At 37.1% G+C, this 15,441-nt stretch overlaps 1 protein-coding gene across 1 annotated transcript in view; it reads right to left on the bottom strand.

Annotated features, from left to right (window-relative positions):
* Window positions 1-4,361: 4,361 nt before the first annotated feature.
* Window positions 4,362-15,441, bottom strand: part of LOC119836410 (pyruvate dehydrogenase (acetyl-transferring) kinase, mitochondrial) — a 41,291-nt gene continuing 30,211 nt past the window's right edge. The window contains exons 3-9 of the mRNA XM_038361724.1: window positions 11,238-11,387; window positions 10,048-10,232; window positions 8,894-9,088; window positions 7,892-8,058; window positions 6,835-6,949; window positions 5,296-5,405; window positions 4,362-4,565 (exon numbers count right to left, since the gene is read on the bottom strand). Of these exons, the coding sequence (XP_038217652.1) occupies window positions 4,413-4,565; window positions 5,296-5,405; window positions 6,835-6,949; window positions 7,892-8,058; window positions 8,894-9,088; window positions 10,048-10,232; window positions 11,238-11,387 (1,075 nt within the window). The 3' untranslated portion in view covers window positions 4,362-4,412. The remainder of the gene's footprint in view (window positions 4,566-5,295; window positions 5,406-6,834; window positions 6,950-7,891; window positions 8,059-8,893; window positions 9,089-10,047; window positions 10,233-11,237; window positions 11,388-15,441) is intronic.

Raw genomic sequence — 15,441 nt, 5'->3', positions numbered from 1 at the left:
CATCAGCCTTAGTTAAAGCATTATGACACTCACTACAAATTTGTTTTGGATATTCATTGACTACAGATATATTTAAGTTCGTAACAAACGATAAAACTTCGTAAATAGTACGATCATCCCCCTCTATAGTGTCAAGTATAGAAATTTGACATGAAGCATCGCAAAGGCATATTCTACACACTCTTTCTGGATACGATAACACATTCTTTATAATGTCCATACTGTAAACCTAATAAAATACTGTTAATGAGATTATAAATAAAACATACATAACAGTCGATTTATTTCATGACATAAACAATAACTGACACTGACAGTGAAATCTGACCGTGATCTGACAGTCTGCGACGAACAGATAATATATTTTGATACAACATATAATTTACTTACATGGAAATTTCCCTACTCATATGTTAGAGACAAGGTAATTCGATCTTTAAGATGTTTAAAAGAATTCAAACCCATATTTCTCTAAACTTTGTCAAATATAAATAATATGAGTTTCCGACGGAATCTCTTTTTATATTTACTTTAATGTATTTAGGTAGCTACAATAAAAATAAATAAAACAAACGACTCACATTGAAAAATTTATTCACAAAATTAAACAATTTTCTCTATAAATCATTCCTAGATTCTAAAATTACATAAATATCAATTTGGAATAACGCTTAAAACTTAAATTAGTTGAAATGCAAATAAATCTTGCTTTACTTCATAATTCATATACTTACAGGTACAAAATATCTTAAAGCTGCGTAAGAATGATAAGGTGAAAAAAAGTTACGACTGGTAACACTATATCGACTTGTGCATTACCATATTTAAAAACTATTGTACTTGTGTGAGACAGCTAACATTTATTCCGTAAATACTACAAGCTTTATTTATCTGTACAAAATTATTTCCATCTCATTCCCGCTTCCACAACACAACTTCGCTAGAATGAGATAGCATATGGCTTGATATTTGAATTCTGTACTTAAATAATCTTGTACTAATGATTTATTTTACTTTATTCTATTTTACATTAGAAATATACATTCTTGATGAAATGTGATAAAAGTGCAATATCATTTAATGAAATAATAAATACAACAACTGCGTAGAATGAATTTGAAGTATTATGAAATCAAAACTAATCATAAAAATCAAAAATGTATGATATCCAACAATAATTGTTCGCTACCAAATCTATTTGAAATACATTAAAACTTACTTTATGATATATTTTCCTTAAATCTACTTAAGCCTAAAGATACATTATCTATATACATTCATTATCTGTGGTCCGTCTTCTTCGGTGTTGCCAGATTTCAATGATAATGAAAAGTGAATAAATATGATATGCTATTGTTTATATTTATTTTTAATTCTTGCAAAACTATTTGATTAAATTATGATATCCATAGACAAATTCGTTTTACCATTTGCATTTACAATTCTGTTTCTTTCTTTCATGCAGAAACACACATAGATAGAAAGAGATGGCTCATTTATATTATTGATGATATAGAGATATTTAATCCAATAATCGCAAGTAGCCCTTCTCTTTCCAGGACATCATATTTCCGAATAATCGAAAGAGAGACATATTGAAGCAATTACATTTCAAATACAATGTTTTATTATTTGTAATAAATAAATAAACATATGTTTTGTCATTTTATTGAATAACGTGAGAACGCATGTGTTTGAATAACAGTAATTATTAGATGAATCCGATGAAATCCGGTTGACTATCTTAAAATGCACTATTGATAGGTTTGTAGAAGATTTTTTTTTATCTTACGTCACATAGATTCACTTTTCGCATTTCGCGCCGTTCCATATCAACCACAGATAAAGCAATCTAAAAACGAGTATCACATAAAAAACATCTCGCAGGATTGAAATCCTTATCGAATGAAATGAAATTTATATTTTATTAGAATCGACAATAAATCTCGATTTCTCGCAATTTCTACAGAAATCTCAATTAAACGAACGCACATATTAACCGACTATCTCCATCTCACTCTCACATATGCAAAATGGGCAGTGTGTGAAAGAGAGCTACGTTACAAGGGGCTGACATGTTATTTTTTTTATAACGTTAAATGGCTATAGATACAAGTATTTTTGTGCCATTAACAATACTTGTGCGACTTATGTCTTATAAGTAGTACTTTTTTTTTGAATTATGTCAAAAATTGTTACAGCCCCCATTGAGTATCCTGCGAGTATTCTAGCATCTTCCGTCTCGCTCAAACGTCAAACGCTAGAGCGAGAGGAACGATCAAGTTATCACATATCAAAATTAAATTTTACCTAAACGTAAAGGTTTTGGTCTTTTTATTGCGCCAAAACAATAAATAGCATAAATTTTGTATGTCTACACAGTTGTAGGAAACCGTAAATTTTTGGCCATGTTTGATTATTATATAAAATCGACAATATATAATGTGTATTATATATACATAGCAAGACTTAATTCAAAGTCTGGTTTTTAACTAATTCGCTGTCTTGCTCATTGTCTATAGAAAAATATGGGACAGCTATATTTTTTTAAAACTCAAATCTTACAGCGACATCTCATACTACACACACACCCGTCTCGCTCACACAGCACACGTGCGAGGGAGACAGCACCACGCATACCTGTTTCAAATTTGGTCACACCTTTATACGACGCACGTATAATATATAACATATTACCCGAATTTGTTCTTATACATCTATCTCGCTCATACACTAAATGTGCGAAAGAGACACAGAACCAATGTAGATTAAACAAAATTTTGCATTGTATACCTTGTTAGTTATTGAAAAATCGTCTAAAATACATTAATAAATATCCTTACAAATTAATATTTTATAAACTTGTATTACCTTTAGAGTCTAAATATATTTATCAGTTGGCTTTTACAGCATATTTATTTAGTCCCCAAATACCCGCAACGATTGTTACTAGTTAATTGCGAAAACGGACAATCTTTCACTATTCAGTATACGAAAGGGACTAACTACATCTATCCGTGCATATGTAACACACATTTCGTGAGGAAAAGAGAGAGAGAAAGTTATATTCATTTGTTCCCTCTATATTTTATAAACAGCATTTTTAAATAATCGAATACTTGTTTAAAGAAGTACCAAATTTTATTTGTTATATAAAGAATAGAAATAGAAAGACCCATCTGCATCGAATAGCTATTGACGTGTAATGTTACCGCTAAACTGTAAACACCGTCAGATTATAATCTGTCCCGTTAGATCGTGATCTATCGATAAATTTTGACCCGTAACATATTGTTTACAATTTAATGCATTGTTTGAGAATTTTAATCAATCTATATGCCATCATTATATTGAGTAATGATAAATTTAAATAGCCACATTGTCAAAGTCATATTTATATACAACGACTACAAACAGACGTAGAGACCCTAATAATATATAATATTACAGCAAGTGATACATACATTTACACACTATAAGCCCATCCATGACTTGTTCTCACTAAGATATACTTTCTAAACTATGAAATCATAATGTTGAACTATATGGTATACTAAAGGATAGTCTATCCTTTTTATATCTATATACGTGCGAGAGGGATAGCCAATGCTTGTCATACATTTCCCGCACCTAAATCATTATTATTTCACGTACCCACACCGCACACACTACTATATCGCACCCGCTCACCCCACACTATGTATGATAGAGACAGCGCAACCTACAGTATATATATATATATATATATATATATATATACTTAAAGTCGCTACAGTAACTCCACTATCCCCGTCCCGCTCGCACCTATGCGCGCTACACATCGTCCGAGGGAAAGGCACGTACACCACTATACTGTCTGATGTATACGACATATTGTGGCAGGGTGCTGTTCCCGTCCCGCCCGCACGGTGGCGCACTACACTACAACAAAACATCATATGTACAACATACTACGAACCGGCGCTATCGCCATCCCGCTCGCACCCTTGCGCGCTACCCAACGTGCGAGCGGGAGGGGCCCATCACCCAAAATGCGTCGGTACGCTATCCCCGTTCCGCTCACACGGTGGCGCGCTGCGCAGCGTGCGAGCGAGAGGCCTCGCACGTACACTACAACGAACAGGACACTACGAAACGGCGCTCTCCCCGTCCTGCTCGCACCGCTGCGCGCTACACAGCGTGCGGGCGGGATGGCGATAGCGCCGGTTCGTATTGTGCGTGACAGGCGTCTCGCTGCAGGCGCTGGGGTGCAGGCGCTGGGGTGTCGCCGTCCCGCTCGCACCGCTGCGCGCTACACAGCGTGCGGGCGGGACGGCGATAGCGCCGGTTCGTAGTGTGCGTGATAGGCGTGTCGCTGCAGGCGCTGGGGTGCAGGCGTTGGGGTGTCGCCGTCCCGCTCGCACCGCTGCACGCTACACGGTGTGCGAGAGGGAGGGGCGGTGCGGGCGCGGCGCGGCGGCGGGCACGGGCGCCGACCAGTCCGCCAGCACGGGCCCCGAGCGGTAGAACTTGCTGGACGTGCGGTTGAATATCGGCAGCAGCTCGTTCGCTTCGTTCGACAGCGCCTGAATGGCGATTAGAAAATAAATTATTCTTGTGTTTGGTTTTACGCGAGTATTATACATTTAGAAATTAAAAACTTTTTAACGGATTTTAAACGCGATTTATTGAGTCTCCCCGTGACCGCGCTCGCTGTAAAGTGCTCGAAATGTCGGGTTAGTAATATAATGAATAAATCGCGTTTAAAATCCGTTAAAAAGTTTTTAATTTGTAAATAAATTATTCGTAAAAAAATTTATGTAAGCCGATTCTTCTCCTCTATGTTAATGGTTTCAACTTAAAAATAGTAGCTAACAACTCGAGTTACATATTTTATAGTGAGAATTGAGAACAACCAAAAAGAGAGTACTTTTTGGAGTCGGTTAAAAGGTAATTTTAAATACGTCAATTCAAAAATGATTTATTAATTTGGTGGTATAGCTATCGGTGAGACACCCTGTATGTAGATATATCTATACTAGCTGACCCGGCAAACGCTGTTTTGCTGCCTCACTCTTATCATTTCGGGCTATGAAAAATAGATGTTAGCCCATTCTCAGACCTACCCGATATTATGCTCACAAAAATTCATGAAAATCCACGGTCCAGCAGTTTCGGAGGAATATGATAACTAACATTGTGTCACGAGAATTTTATATACATAGAGAAGAAATAAAGATAGATAGACGGATGATGATGATGATGATGATGGTGATGATGGTGATGATGATGATGATGATGATGATGACAACTGACCTTCAAATAGATGACGGCATCAGTGCCGAAGCCCTCGCAGGACATCAGCACGAGGTCGCCGTGGAAGTACCGCGCGTACAGCCGCGATATCGGCAAACCGTAGCCGTAACCTGGACACATTTTAAATCGCACTAATATTATAAATGTGTATGTTTGTTTGTCCGTCAATTGCGCTGAAACTACAGAACGGATTTTGATGATATTTGGTATGCGGACAGGGTATGAGCTGTCCTGGACATTTTTAAATCGCACATATATTATAAATGTGTATGTTCGTTTGCCGTCAATAACGCTGAAACTACAGAACGGATTTTGATGATATTTAGTATGCAGACAGGGTATGAGCTGTCTTGGACATTTTTAAATCGCATTAATATTATAAATGTGTATGTTCGTTTGCCGTCAATAACGCTGAAACTACTGAACGGATTTTGATGATATTTAGTATGCAGACAGGGTATGAACTGTCTTGGACATAATCGCACTAATATTATAAATGTGTATGTTCGTTTCTCCGTCAATTACGCTGAAACTACTGAACGGATTTTGATAATATTTAGTATGCAGACAGGGTATGAGCTGAGTTGGACTACCCTCACTTTGTTAACAGTCTCTATGACTGGCTTCGATTTGTTATAAACTGACTACATCAATTGGTCAGTTGTACAAAATTATATATACTTGCTATAAGCCTTTGCCCGCGGCTTCGCACGCGTTAAATTCGGAGTAGTTTATCAGATGTTATTATACATATAAATCTTCCACTTGTATTACTCCATCTATTAAAAAAAAAACCGTTGGGTAGTTTCAAAGATTTAAACCTACATAGGGACATGGGGACAGAGAAAGCGACTTCGTTTCATACTATGTAGTGATAATAAATAGCCCAACGACCACTCATGGACGCGCTGCGACACATAAAATTAATTAATTGCTTAATATTATAATGTAAAAAACTATATTATAGTGCGTAAAACAATCAAATTCACTGACCAATGGCTTAAAATCAGTTTGTTTTTTAATAATATAGTGTCACAAAGTTATAGCTCTATTGTATACACCTATTGCAACTAGTTCCTAACACATTCAAATACACCAACCGATGGTTTGAAGTCCAGTAAAAGTATTAAAAAGTCAGAAAATCAATCAAAGAAAAAGAAGTCAAAAAAAGCAAGGCCCGTGGTTTCATCCGCGTAAATCCGTATCCCGTAGCAATATCGGAATAAAAAGTTGCCTATATGTTATTCCAGTTGTCGATCTGTCAACGTACCAAATTTCATTGGAATCGGTTCAGTAGTTTTTGCGTGAAAGATCAACAAACATACACACACACACATCCTTACAAACTTTCGCATTTATAATATTAGTAGGATTAGTAGGATTTAACCGTAGCTCTATTATAGTGTTAGCACATTACTAGTGCACCTATATTATAGTGCACCCACATTTCTAGTGCACCTTTATTATAGTGCATACACATTACTAGTGTACCTATATTATAGTGTTAGCACATTACTAGTGCACCTATATTATACTCACCGGCCAAGGGCACCGTGTGCGAGTCAGACTTGGAGGGCTGCGGCGCGGTACTGTACATGTATTTGAACAGAAGGTCCGTCACACTGCGCGGGATACCGCCGCCGCGGTCTGACATCTGTTGGTGGATAGTTTTATTTATTTATTTATAATACTTTATTGTACGAAACAGAAAGTTAAGTTTGTACAGAATAATGGCACAATGATATTTCGTACAAAAGGCGGCCTTATTGCTAGACAGCGATCTCTGTCTGGCAACCTATTTTCACTTTAAATTGGGTAATAGACCATGGAAATTAAAAAAAAGTGTCAATCTTTAATACTATAATGAAGATTCAAGTTTCATAGGATGATAATTATAGTATAATCATCAGGCTATATCCCACAGCTGGGACACAGGCCTATGAGGCTTCAGGATATAATCCACGATGCGAAATTATTGTCTTATGGTCCCATTTCCACGGAGAGACATATGTCGTCCTTCATGGAACACTTTGCGGACATTATTTGGACAAGCGTATGCAACGCTTACTCTGTGCGTACGAAGACCATTCGTAGCGAAAGACTTACGTATGAGGTGCCTCGTCAATTGATAATTTACAAACATTAATGGATCTATGTTATGTAGTAATTTCAAAGAAATAAATTGAACTGGCACCCATTTCACCAGGAACGTCACTGCCGTTTTTGTAGAAAAACAAAACTCTCTTATAAAGAATAAGGAGAGGAGAAAAGGAATATAATATTTTGATTAGGTTCACCACATATAAATAATAGCACACATATAACAAAAGATTTATGATGAACTTAACAGTCTATAAATTATATATATAATAAAATTACTTGGGACCACTCAGCAACTGTTATGCCGATACGGTCCCCCCCCAATAGGCACCTACGCATTAGCTGAAAGTGTCCCCTCCCCCAATAGGCACCTACGCATTAGCTGAAAGTGTCCCCTCCCCCAATAGGCACCTACGCATTAGCTGAAAGTGTCCCCTCCCCCAATAGGCACCTACGCATTAGCTGAAAGTGTCCCCCGCGCACTTAGCGCACTCACCTTGACCGATATGTCCTCCCGGCCCTGCACGATGTTGACGGTGACCGGCGGCGGCGAGCTCCCGTACGTCTCCATGACCGCTCGCATCGCGTTCTTGAACAGCTCGAACAGCATGTGGTACAGGTGGGAGGGCACGTAGATGATTGGCATCGGACGCTCGCTGGCCACTGGGGAGGAATTATAAGAGGGCTAGACCGTCCGGATGTTAAGATTGCTGTTTTATCCCAGGGGGGCATTTAAACGAGATGAATAGTATCCTATCGCCCAAGACGGCTCATATTAAATTTTGATCAAGATCCGTTCAGTAGTTTCAGCGTGATCGACGGACAAAAATTCAAACAATCGAACTTTCAAATTTATAATATTACTGTGATTATAGCATCTTCAGCCTGTCAACATTTCGGACATGAAATGAAAGGACTTATATGCTTTAATACAAAGGAACTAAAAAAAGGGCTTTGGTGATAGAATCAACACAACGTATGGAAGTTATTTAACCTTGGCGGTTCTAATATGTATTTATTTAATTTTTTTATTTTTAAGTATCACAAAGGATCGTTACATGTATACTTAAGCTATAAATCAATTTATAAATAAGAGTTGGCGTATGCATAACCTGTTATATGTGACCACAACTTACAACTTAATATGGAAAATGATAAGAAATTAGTGTACTATCACCGATCCTTGTACGCTTAGTACAAAGTTCGAATTAAATCTGTAGGTTCAGAGTACGTTTAAATCGATTATGACCTAGTGGATTACATACCAACATATTATACATAACAGTATTATTTTAACAAGAAACTACATCGTTTTCAAATTGTCAGAACCCAGAACTGGACCAAATTCAACTGGGTCTACACGGGAGGCTTAATGTCAGAATCATAAAAAAAAATAAGTGGGTCCATCCAGTCGAACGTCCTGAGGTCCTGACAGAACAGACCAAAAAACAAATCCCGTCGAACCTCCCTTTTTCGAAGTCGGTCACAGCGCACTCACCGCCGTTCTGCAGGAGCTCCAGCTCGGGCGACGCCAGGTAGTACCGGTCGCATAGGAACCGCGCGTTCTCGTACGCGTCGCGCACGACCGCCGCGACGTCGCACGCCGGGTCTATGGAGCCGATGTGCCGCCCGCCGTTGCCCATGCCGTTCACCGACGCTTGCTTGGCGCCGATTTGCTCGCCGAAGAGCAACGCTGAAACACCATCATTATCATCATTATCATCATCATCATCATCATCATAAGTATCATCATCATCATCATCATCACCATTATCATACCATTTTTTATTTATTTTATTTTAGCACTTTTATTATACATAACAGAAAATAAGAAGAAAAAAAGAAAATCTATCGTTAAAGATATAATGGGGCCGGCCTTATCACTTCATCATCATCATCATCATCACCATTATCATTATCATCATCATCAGACAATATTTCTTCCCAATGCAGGGCCACGGGTTACCTATGAGGGTTCAGGCCACAATCTACCAAGAGCTGGTTGGCAGATGTCACATGTCGTCGTACTTTCCATTCTTCGACACGTATCAAGATCAGTGTAGAGAATCATAAGTCTTAATAGCCCGCTTTGTGACAGAGGAAATAAGTCCACTTCGACAAGGGAGTTGAAAATGGATTTATCAAACATAATTAATAAAGATAATTATCACTGCGTTGTTACATACTGTGTAATGATCAGAATCTATCGTATCGCTCATTAGAAAACTTCACTTAACGATCGCGTAGACTTAATTGAAGGGAATTGAGAGAAAATTGAGCTCAACATTTCATGTACATACAGTCCGTATCCCGTAGTAATAACGGGATAAAAAGTTGCCTATATGTTATTCCAGTTGTCCAGCTGTCTACGTACCAAGTTTCATTGCAATCGGTTGAGTAGTTTTTGCGTGAAAGACCAACAAACACACACACACACACACATCATTATAAACTTTCGCATTTATAACATTAGTAGGAAGGAAGTAGGAAAGTAGGATGGTAGGATATAAACGAGCGAAAAGCTAGTAAACGGTGGTAGAATTTTTGGTAATTGTTAAGAAATGACTATTCATTCATTCAAATATCGAGTTCCGACTTTGAAAACCTCATCTAAAAACCCTCAACGTCAAAAACACAACGTCAAACACTCACTGTGCTGATTGATCAGCATCCGTATAGAGATCCTGCTCATATAGAATCTGTCCAGGAAGTACTGTATCGAGCTCTCGACCCCCGGGTCCACCTCGTGCGACTCCTTCAGCTCGAGCACGCCCTGCGCCATCGTTTGCACGACGTCCGCGTGCCTGTTGCGTATGTGCATGAGACGTTCGCAGAAACTGGAAGGGAATTCGCGAACTATAAAGCGATGTATCAACGTTTAGAATCTATATTAAAGATGTTATAGTTTCGAGAGTCTAGCATGTATGAATATACTAGCTGCGCCCCGCGGTTTCACCCGCGTAAGTCCGTATCCCGTAGGAATATCAGGATAAAAAGTTGTCTATATGTTATTCCAGTTGTCTTAATTTGCTTCTAGAAAAAGTCTAATGGAATAAGTAAATATTGAGTTTAAATATGAAAATAATCTTTGCTTTTGTTGACGCAGAAGATATATTTAAAGTAACGTAGGTAACTATATCTTCAACGATATCAGCAGATTAAAAAAAAGTGTGTGAGCGATTCACACATGATAGAAGTGAAACTTCAATAAATCGTCAAAAGAATGAATAAAATAGTATGTATATTTCTGTCTCATTCTTTGCCGGCTTCATTCTACACATTTTTGTATTTCTGTCTCTTACCTGTCGTTTTTCCGTTGCATCAGGTTTGAAATCACAACGATTCTAAAGAAGTTTCACTTCAAAAAATGGCTAATATCTTGGAATTCGACAAAGAATAAAGCATGTGGACACGTAATCTATTCAGATAGTGTTTTAGCATGGCTCAATTCTTGCTAAGAATACAACTAAATAACCCCTTTGATTCGAGAAGGCTATTTTAAATCTGATTGGACTTTACTAGTTTGTGATATCTAATTAAAAATGTACACTTATATTTTAATCGCCATGGTGAATTGCAGAATATGGCGTAAATACCCTATCAGACTATAGCACATTTAGGACCCGCTGTTTCTGATGCCATTATTAAAATATATCTGTGTCCCGTGGTCTTGCTCATCTCGAACATAATGCTATATTAACCTGTTGCTCTCTTGATGAAATAGACTATCCAACAGAAAAATAATCTACAATTCCAGCCAGTAGTTCCTGAGTTACGCTCGTTTAATCAGATAAAATCTTCAGCCCTAAACTATCAAGGATACGGACATAATTTACACTTACGAGGTCAACACCGGCTGCTCTGGCTCCATCTTCTCAAACTCTATGATCTCTTCGAAGGACCGTTCGTACCACTGATTGACAAGACCCACCGAAGGCATCCTGAGCAGATTGTCCGGCAACAGCGCTATCTCCTTCATGATATTCGCCAGTCTGAAATGTAAGGAGACAATTGGAACTTGGTATGAATGCTGTATGATTGCTCTTGGATTTGTTTTTTGCCATAGCTAAACAAATAAAGAAATAAACAGACTTAAACATTTTTAATATCAGTAAGGATGTACAAACATCACTATACTATAAAACATAAATAATCATAAATATAAAAGAAAAGAACTTCCGGAAAAAACATTATTTATGTGCATGACAATCCTTTGTAGAATAATAATATTGTTCTAAATGCTGTTTTAAATAAAATAAATTTATTTCTTTCTTTGTGAACATGGTTCAAAAAAAAAAGCAAAAATCACTCATCTATGCTGAAATCAACTAACTAGTTCTTATAGAGATTACACAAGACAACCTCATGAAATTATTGCATTGTCACCGATCCTTGATAAGTGTACAAAGTTTGAATCAAATTTGTACATTTAAAAGTGGTATACAAGCATACAAACATACAGGTGGAGCTAATAAAGGCGAGTTAAAAACAACATTATGTAATACCACGTAACATATATTATCACGGTTGCAATAATTATATTAAACTTGTGAAATATTTCATTCATATTGAAATTGTCTTAATCGATTTAATAATCATAGCTAACGAGTTGATTGCATTTAGATTTGAGCGATGTGGTCTGTGGTAATAGTCCATTAATTAAACATTTTTGGATATCATTCATAAGCCAATTAAATAATATCCTATCCTATCCTACGAATATTATAAATGCGAAAGTTTGTGAGGATGGATGTAAGTGTATGTATGTTTGTTACTTTTTCACGCAAAACCTACAGCACCGATTGCATTGAAATTTGGTACATAGATAGCTGGACAATTGGAATAACGCATAGGCAACTTTTATCCCGATATTCCTACGGGATATAGAGTTACACGGGTGAAACCACGGGGCGTAGCTGCTTCAAAATAAAAGCGTCTAAGATTTTGCATATTTCTGCTATTGTTAGAAGTAATATTATTTAGAAGTGCTTATCAATTGTCATTTTTAAATTAGTGAAAATAGTTCAAACGGTTTCGAAGGACCAATTTTGATGTCCCGCCAATTACTGGACCTATTAAATCTTTGAACGTTCATGGCTTACCTTCTTTTCTACTGACTTCAAGAAATGGCTGACCAATTTTGCTGTATATTTTACGTTTGTTCCTTCAGTACTTTCGAACCCATGACTCAGGACTTTTGCACCCATGCAACGGTTTAATGATTGTTTTTTATTTTTAATCTGGTGCCGCCCCTATTGTCCCATTTAAATTAGGTCCAATCCTGACAATTTGATCTTAGTTAATATTGGACTAGCTGTCCGCCCCGGCTTTGCCCCGTGGTACATATAAAGCCTAAATTCTCCCTCAATACTTTTATTGTAGGGCATCTAAAACTGAAAGAATTCAAAATGGATCAGTAGTTCCTGAGATTAGCACGTTCAAACAAACAAACGAACAAACTCTTCAGCTTTATAATATATAGCTGTCCAGATGAATATCTGAATTATTGCGATTAGAGTTATATATTTGAGTTTAAATAATATCAAACGAAATAACTAACCCTTCAGCTTTATAGGTATACTGGTTTGGATGTTTCAATAAAGATATGTTACGGAACCGTATTTTTTTCCAAAATAAAATATAGTCTATGTTACTCGTGGATAATGTAGCTTTCGAATGGTGAAAGAATTTTTAAAATCGGTCCAGTAGTTTTTGAGCCTATTCATTACAACCAAACAAACAAACAAAGTTTTCCTCTTTATAATATTATAAGTGTAGAAATAATTAGTAATTACCATGTGCGTGCTTTGTAATTCTGACAATTGCAGTAATATATTTTAGTAATAATTATAATTATAAATTCTATAGAATTTAAATTTCTTGTGCTACATACACAGCAATAATTATATTTTATTGTATCTTAAATTGAACTTTTATCTACTGTATCGGGAAGACACAGACTCCTGAAACACAGCGAAGGCTATATTGGGAGTCTGAGGTCCATGTTTTATGGTATACATAACTTGTTCAATAAATGTTTTCTATTTAATTTTTAACATCTCAAATTAGTCTTACGTACGAGCCGATTACTAAGAAGTGGATGGGTGGTCGTAAACGTATTTTCCCACGCAATAATCCGATACAATAAACAATGTACGTATACCTAGGTCATGTTACCTATACACTAGGTAGGTCCACTACTGCGCAGTTTATCAAGGCAAGAGGGTCTAGGGCTTACGTGATCGCATAATTGGCTTGGCTATAAACACTCAATAATAGTACTTTTTGTTTGATCAATAACAGTTCACCACAACTTTAGTAAGAGAAAGTTGATAAATTTTAGGGTTCAGTAACTAATGTATAATGCGCGACCCTGTTACTAAGACTTCGCTGTCCGTATGTTTGTTTGTCAGCAGGCTATATATCATGAAGCGTGACAGTTGTGGACAGTTGAATTTTTCAAAGATTGTGTTTCTGATGATCAAATCTATGATTCTTTTTTTATCGCCTAGCAGGCAAACGAGCAGGCGGGTCACCTGATGGAAAGTGACGTCCGTCGCCCATAAGCACTTGCGATGTTATTTGCATCGCGTCGCGCATCGCGAATGTGTTGCCGGCCTTTGAGATAATGATATGCCCTTTTCTTGAAAGTCTCCCCATCGAATGTTCCCGCTGTCATAATATAATATTTAAGATTCTGGTAAACAACTCGCTCAAACAACAAAAAAAATCTTAATCTTGTAACAAACAAACAAAAAATAAATTTTTTTCTATTTATAATGTTACAATCCTAGTAATATTATGGAAATAAAAAAACAAAAGTATACACGGTAAACAATGCCTATAGACCTCGGCCGCCACGGGCTACCATAACAAATTTGTCAGCAAACATAAAATGGATTGGATTAACAACCCCTCCATCCTCACTGGTAACCCTGGCACTGGCTCCGCACAGCTCTATACATCAACCGTAATACCGTTTCGCTGCACACGATCGCACGGACGTCATTCGCAATGACGTGACGTCTCGTCATCCGACAATAACCGACGTTGAGTAACCGGCGGCCGGAAATAACCCATCTTTCTATATACCACCAGCTGGCGGGTGCTAAAATTAGATTTACAGCCACTTATATGGTTCGCGGATCCGCGACTTGACCTCTGGGTTGCAGTTTTTGCAAACCTCATCCGACGCGACTTTTTAGGCCAACACAAAAAGCTAGTTTCCCTCAATTCCCGTCCAGAAATAAAAACGGTCCAAAAATGCATGCATTCCAGTTCTGTAAGTGGAATGGACTTCAACTGAATCCAGTACGATCATTTCAGTGCTTCTGATATGTCATGAAATGTACACTGGACTGTTTTACAGTACTGGTATAATGTAAATTGGACAAGAAAGCAATTTTCTCATATTATAAGGTATATAAAAATCCAATGTTATGATGTATGTTCCCAATGAACTCTTCACCAACTCAACCGATTTTGATGTAATTTGGCATTTTATGTGTAATTTGGTACAACTTAAGATATAACATAGTTTTTATTACGATTAATTATCCTAATAATTTATAATCTTAATATTTATCACAGCCACAGCAACGCGAGGCGGGGTATGCTTGTAATTAGTAATTACACAGAAGCAGATGTTGTTTACGTTTTCTGAGAAACACCTAAGATCCTCTGCCTTTGTTCACGTACTGAAGCTGCGTAGCTGAATCACATCAATGACGCTTCTTCTTCCAATTCCATATTATTTGATCTTCGATTATTGTGATATCATTCATGCTGTTTCTGATTTGATGTTAAATAGAAAGTTTAACCGTGGACAGAACACTTATTCCTGGACGTATTATCATTATAGTACCTGGATGACCGTGGAGCTTTGCTCGGTATTTGTTTTTTGTTTTAAATTAAAAAAAAATAATATTATTATTCGCCAATAGATGTCAGGAAGAGTCACTGACACACATCGATTTATCGCCCCCGAAACTCCCTATATACTAAATTTCATGAAAATCGTTGGAGCCGATTCCGAGATTCCAATTA

The sequence above is a fragment of the Zerene cesonia genome, chromosome 24, assembly GCF_012273895.1.
Source record: "Zerene cesonia ecotype Mississippi chromosome 24, Zerene_cesonia_1.1, whole genome shotgun sequence".
Lineage (NCBI taxonomy): Eukaryota > Metazoa > Arthropoda > Insecta > Lepidoptera > Pieridae > Zerene > Zerene cesonia.
This window is presented reverse-complemented; position numbering and strand designations above follow the sequence as displayed.